The following is a 7,019-nucleotide window of genomic DNA, read 5'->3' on the forward strand; positions in this document are numbered from 1 at the left end:
ATTTAATCAGAAACACAGTCTAAATATTATTTGTGTATTTTGCTTTCATTGTATTAGAAGTAGGCCAACAGCGCCCCCTACGGAATTAAAACTCTTTACCGAACGAGCTTTAGGACCCGGGGGAGGCTGCCGCTGCACGTGTTATTACTGTTTACTCTATCACACACTAAACACGTCATTCTGTACCTGCTTTATCAGTTTAAATGCAGCGATCCAAAACCGTGAATCTATTCATCATTCAGGCAAAACTTTGCTTCAGGAATGATTTGCTGACGTGATCTAATCGCTAGCACAACCTGAGCACAAGTGAGTTAATGTATTCCTCTTATCGGCAAGACATAACGGCATAATTTTTCATATCGGGCCGATATTTACATTTAAAGCCATTATCGGCCGATATTGGTCCGATAATATCGTGCATCCCTAGTCAGAATAACATGAGTTTAACAAATTAAGAGGGATTCGTGATGTCAGCCAAAAAGGAAAATGTAATGTGTAATGATGAATCACGATCTACCAAAAATTGCCTTATGATGGAGGAACACAAACAGTACAGTGTTTGTACAGTAATGGCTCATCCAGCAATCTTGTCTCTCAAAGGAAAGCAACAAAATCCCCTACTGGTCTAAAGTGGCTGCGCTTGTTAGTCTGGAATGTAATTATGTAACTCTGGGTGTACTGAGGTCTCAGCTTGCAGTCTGAGCTTACCTTTGTCGATGTTGGCAGGTGACATGGTATTCAGGTCCTGAAACTGCGATAGATGGAGCAGCACAAAGAAATGGCGATTAGAGAGAGAGACTGACTTCATGGCTCTTTACAGCTCAGGCTGAGCTACACAAACAGTCCTTACCTCTCCCATAACTCTGATGGGCGTCTCTCCTGTGGCCTGTGCGACGCGGTGCTCCACCAGATAGAACATGTACTCGTCGTACAGCAGCCGGATCAAGTGGAAAGAGCCGAAACTCGCAGCACTGCGAAGGGTCAAGTCTCTGATGACCATAGAGCTATAAGAGACCGACAAAACATGCAAGTAAAAAGTACATTTACATTTAATCATTTAGCAGACACTTTTATCCAAATGATGACAATAGAAGCAATCAAAACCAACAAAAGAGCAATGATATGCAAGTGCTATAAGTGTCTGTTAGCCTAACGCAGTACACATCGCAATGTTTATATATATATTTATACTACACGGCCGTTGAATGCTGGAATCTGATTGGCTGATGAACATTCGAAGGTGTGCAATTATTTTCAGGGAAACGCACGGCGAATGTAGTTCCAGGCAGCTCTGACCGCATTACACGACCATATCACTCCGCCAAATTATTTCTGTTATTTCAAAGGTCTTAACAGCAAAATATCCAAAATCCACGACGACACCAGCCAAACAAATCAATATAGTAAGCAATATGATAAAAACAACAGATTAGGGATGCACTGAATATTCGGCAACCGAAATTATTCGGCCGAAAATAGCAAAAAAAAATATTTAGGTGTTCGGCCGAATAAGCGAAAAGGCCGAATAATATGAACCAAACAACGACGAACGCGATCAAATAGATGCACGCGCTAATGCAGCAAACATGTCGACAGTGTGAAAGTATTTAAAACTATCAGAGAAAGACGCAGAAATCATTACAAGCGTGAAGCACCGACAGCGAGAGACTGTTTAGTGCTGCATCAAGTCTGAGATGAGAAGAAGAGGTGGCTAATGCTGGTGGTTAGGTTACTGTATGATGATTGAAATCGCGAAATTACCTCAAACGATTAGTAAATAAACTGCAGAATGTTATATTTTCTAATGCACGCACGAATTGCATGTATTCTGACGGCGCTGCACGAGCTCGCGGCGTCAGGGTTCAAAGTCCAAAGCGCGAGGAAAATCTGTGCTGGACTTGTTACTCGTCAGTTGCTCAGAAATCTGCGCTGAAACTGTTACTCGTCAGTTGCTTAGTAACATTTTTGTGAATTTTTTAAAGGCATGTGACAATGTGATGCATGCGACAAACATCTTCCCAAATTCATAATGAGAATCATTTATAAATCTGCATGCTGTTGTCAACAAAAAGAAGCACTGAGATCTTCCTGCGGGTTTCTGCCAAAATAAAAGCCGAGAAAAAGCAACAACTCCATCGACATTTATAAGTATTGTAATTTTACTGCCGTTATGTAAAATAAAATAAAAAGTAAGACAATAATAATGATAATAATAATTACCCTACAACAGCTCTGTTAATACATTTATTATAACATTCACACATAGTGTTCAAATTGGGATCTGTAATATATTCTAATGTTTTAAAAGAAGTCTCTTCTGCTCAGCAAGGCTGCCTTTATTTGTACAGTAAAAAAATACATGCCTGATTCAAGTCTCAAAAATGGCCAAAAAATATTATTTTACTAACTTAATAATTTTAAGCTAAATTGTGCTTTGTTGGTATAACGTCTGCTAGAATGTTAAAAAAATGTTAAGTAAATATTTTTTAATTGTTTTGTAATTGATTTTTTTATTTGAAAAGCAGGACAAAACAGTAAAAAGCATATTTTGGCAATTGAATTAATGCAATTGTGAAAAAAAATGGCAAAATAGGTCTACATGGGGGGAAAAAATGTGAAAAAACCGTGTTCGGTATTCGGCCTACGGCCCAGCGTTTCATTTTGTTCGGCTTCGGCCTAGAATTTTCATTTCGGTGCATCCCTACAACAGATCATTTTCCATGTTTTTGCCACAAAATTATGTTTTATGTACGGAAAGCACATACTCTATCTCTCTCTCACAGACGCACATACACTTTGCACATACGTTAACATACGCGCTCATGTTGTAACTCCGCTACTCCGACGATTTTATCAGTAACAGTAAGTTTAACAACTTACAAACTACGACTTCTCACATGCGAGGTAACAACGGGGCTGTTCGTGAAGAAAATTAACTTAAAGAGACATTAACCGAACACTTTTGAGAGACGCACAAACTCACACATGCTCTCTCTCTCTCTCTGTCTGTCTCGAATAACTTCGTTATTATCTGCATTAATCTGCTGTTCCGCTTCGTCAACTATTCCTTACATATACATAACAAAAAGAAAACAAGTAGATAAAATAGAAAAAGAATAGAGAAGGCTCGTGTTAGAAAACCAGAAAAAAAAGAGAGTGTTAAAAGTCTGTGAAAATGATTTTGTAATCACAATAAATCGACGTTGACTTGCAGAACGCAAGCTTCTAGAGGCACATAACTCTGAAGTAATGAATTTAGGTAAAGGGGTGCAGAGCCAATGCTGGTTTTGTAGGCAAACATTAATGAGTAAAAAAAAAAAAGTAGAGTTGACACTTTGCTCTTAAAGGAGTAGTTCACTTCCAGAAGAAAAAATTCCTGATAATTTACTCGCCCCCATGTCATCCAAGATGTTCATGTCTTTCTGTCTTCTGTCGAAAAGAAATTATGGTTTTTGAGGAAAACATTCCAGGATTTTTCTCCATATAGTGGACTTCAATGGGGTTGAAGGTCCAAAATGCAGTTTCAATGCAGCTTCAAAGAGCTCTACACAACCCCAGCCGAGGAATAAGGCTCTTATCTAGCAAAACGATCAGTCATATTCTAAAAAAAAATTTAATGTGTATATAATTTTCAACCACAAATGCTCATCTTGCAATAGTTTGACCTCATGTATTACGTAATTACGCATGCAGGCGGAAATACCGACCCAGTGCTTACAAAGCGAATGTGCAAAGAAAGTCAAAAAAGGTCAAACAATGATGACGGACTATTTTGAAGTTGGAGGAGAAAATGAGGTTGAGTTTTTAACCCTAGCCTACCTTTTTGAACCAAAGTACACAGACAAAGAGCGAACTATAAGTGATGTTTCCAACATGATTACGCAAAGCGTGAAGACGCGCATCCGCAAGCAGAGCTAGTGCAAGACGAGCAATTGTGGTCAAAGTATATACTTTTTTTTTTTTTTTTAATTAAGAAAATGACTGATCGTTTTGCTAGATAAGACCCTTATTCCTCGGCTGGGATCGTGTAGAGCCCTTTGAAGCTGCATTTTTAACCTTTGATCTGTTGAGCACCACTGAAGTCCACTCTATGTACAGTAGAAAAATCCTGGAACGTTTTCCTCAAATTAATTTATTTTCAACTGAAGAAAGAATGACATGAACATCTCAGATGAGTACATTTTCGGGAAATTTTTAGAAGTGAACCAATCCTTTCTGTGTGTGGGAGAGATTCTGGTGCGGACTTCAGTAAGATTGGTTCATTTGGTGGGTGGGATCATGGAGATTCCAGCATGTTTTGAACCCAAACAATCGAACCCAGTGTGAAAACAGCCTAAATGTCTTGCCTGTAGAAGGACCACTTGAGCAGGAACTGGCGTGCAGCTTTGGGGAGGGTGGGTTTATCCTCGTACGGCTTGAGCATTTGAGTGACCACGTTATCTAGCCAAGCTGCCCACTGTTCCAAGGAGCTCTGCTGCTGGAGGGTGGCCTTGAAGTCCTGCTCGAGGCGTTGAACCAAGCCCTCTTCACACTGGCACACCCACGATGCCTGCTCCTGTAGGTCGTCAACAACTAGTCAGAACATCACTACAGTGGATCTTCTAATTGACATTGTAAGGCTGGAACAGGCTACACGAATTTTGATTCTTGATTCACAGATTCTTGCTCCGATTTGTTGGCGATAGTTGCCAAAAGTCAGAGCCAGTCTGCAGATTTTGGGTAGTCGACAGTTGACAGATTTCACTGAAAACTGCATAGTGCATGATGGGCAAAGACTCAAACCTGCTTGAAATTTTGAGCTGATTTTAGAACACATTGTTTTCATTTGTTGTGCATCTCTTAGAAACAAGGTGGACGTTTCTGATTTTGCGTTTCTCAGTTGATAAATGACACGAAGGCCAAGTGTAGTAACCCTAGTGAAAAATAAATATAATTAAATGTAATACATTTTGTGCTAAGCATACTACAAATACATTTACATATTTGTGACCCTGGACCACAAAACCAGTCATAAGGGTCAATTTTTTGAAATTGTATGTACTTAATAAAAATACCCTGAAATTGTACTTTTAGTATAATAAACTGGTATAGTTAAAGTCTGCTAAATTGGAACAACTAATTTTTTTATGCACTTTAAGTAGTGCAACTAAAGATATACTGAAGTATATTTGATTGTGCTAAAATGAAACTATTGTAAGTATACTTCAGGTACACTTGAAATATCTTGCATTTAAAGACTGATATCATTCAAAGATCATACAATCCTCATTAATTTGTGACATTAAAACACATTTTAGGCTTAATATTAAGACATTTTCATTGTGCACAAGAAGAACTCTAAATAAAGTTTAAATATACTTTTTGTATAAGTAAGTCTTGAGCGATATGTCAGTAAATACGTGACCCTGCAGCACAAAAGCAGTCTTAAGTCGCTGGGGTATATTTGTAGCAATAGCCAACAATACATTGTATGGGTCAAAATTATACATTTTTCTTTTATGCCAAAAATCATTATGATATTAAGTAAAGATTATGTTCCATGAAGATATTTTGTAAATTTCCTACCGTAAATATATCAAAACTTAATGTTTGATTAGTAATATGCATTGCTAAGAACTTAATTTGAACAACTTTAAAGATGATTTTCTCGATATTTAGATTTTTTTGCGCCCTCAGATTCCAGATTTTCAAATAGTTGTATCTCAGCCAAATATTGTCCTATCCTAACAAACCATACATCAATGGACAGCTGATTAGCTTTCAGATGATGCATAACTCTCAATTTCCAAAAATTGACCCTTATGACAGGTTTTGTGCTCCAGGGTCACATATGTTAATAGATTTTAACTATATAGTATGAAATAAATGTATTTAAAATATAACTTTTTTTACTCTGTAATGCATACTTGGAATTTACCATTTACAAAGTCGGCGAGTGTGTGGTGCCTAGTGTTTTACGGCCTATTCAGATTTGAAAAGTTGTGTTGTGTATTCCAGGCCTTTACAAAAGAGTGCATGTTCAAAACTATGGAACAAAAGGCCGGCTTTCTCGGTCAAGAATGGATGCCACGAAGCGCAAAACATACCTGCACATTGGCAAAGTCAACCCGGTTGAGATCGCTGAGCATCTGGTTGATCTGGGAGGTGTTCTGCAGCACTGCACGAGCCGCCTGCGCCAGATGATTCAGAGACGTGTATCTGCGGAGCGTCTGAGCGAAGGCACTAACAGCGGAAACCTGCCAAACAAAGGATGAACTCTTTGGGATTTCTACAGCAGACGAAGGCTTTCATTATCAACTGGTAACCATCGACACTCTTACCTTGGTCTGGATCATTCTCTGGGCGATGCTGCTCATGGCGTTGGTGAGCCAGCCCTCAAGGCTTTTGGCAAAATTACGGATGGCTTGAGTCAAGGCACCTGTCGAACGCAGATGGAGATTTACATTTACACGGAATAGAGGACAGGCAAGATACACTACCAGTCAAAAGATTTTGGACAGTAAGATTTTTAATGTCTCTTCTGCATAACAAGCCTGCATTTATTTGATTCAAAGTACAGCAAAACAGTAAAATTGTGAAATATTTGTACTATTTAAAACAACTGCTTTCTATTTGAATATATTTTAAATTGTAATTTATTTATGTGATTTCAAAGCTGGATTTTTAGCATCATTGCTCCAGTCACATGATCCTTCAGAAATCATTCTAATATTCTGCTTTTATTATTATTATTATTATTGTGTTAAAAACAGAGTAGAATTTTTTCAGGTTTCTTTTATAAAAAGTTCAGCAGAACAGCATTTACCTGAAATATAATTTTTTTGTAACATTATAAATGTCTTTATCATCACTTTTGTTCAATTTAAAGCATCCTTGCTAAATAAAAAATAAATAAATATATATACTGACTCCAAACTTTTGGTATAGTCCATGGGTAATGTTACAAATGCTTTTTATTTCAGATAAATGCTGATCTTTGGATCTTTCTATTCATCAAAGAATCCTGAAAAAATGTACTC

At 37.7% G+C, this 7,019-nt stretch overlaps 1 protein-coding gene across 1 annotated transcript in view; it reads right to left on the minus strand.

The window, feature by feature from the left end:
- Nucleotides 1-7,019, minus strand: part of rfx3 (regulatory factor X, 3 (influences HLA class II expression)) — a 33,337-nt gene that overhangs the window by 6,059 nt on the left and 20,259 nt on the right. The window contains exons 12-16 of the mRNA XM_016456326.1: nt 6,321-6,418; nt 6,087-6,236; nt 4,347-4,555; nt 851-1,004; nt 709-751 (exon numbers count right to left, since the gene is read on the minus strand). Coding sequence (XP_016311812.1) covers nt 709-751; nt 851-1,004; nt 4,347-4,555; nt 6,087-6,236; nt 6,321-6,418 — 654 coding nt within the window. The remainder of the gene's footprint in view (nt 1-708; nt 752-850; nt 1,005-4,346; nt 4,556-6,086; nt 6,237-6,320; nt 6,419-7,019) is intronic.

Source organism: Sinocyclocheilus anshuiensis, unplaced genomic scaffold, assembly GCF_001515605.1.
Source record: "Sinocyclocheilus anshuiensis isolate Anshui unplaced genomic scaffold, SAMN03320099.WGS_v1.1 scaffold495, whole genome shotgun sequence".
Lineage (NCBI taxonomy): Eukaryota > Metazoa > Chordata > Actinopteri > Cypriniformes > Cyprinidae > Sinocyclocheilus > Sinocyclocheilus anshuiensis.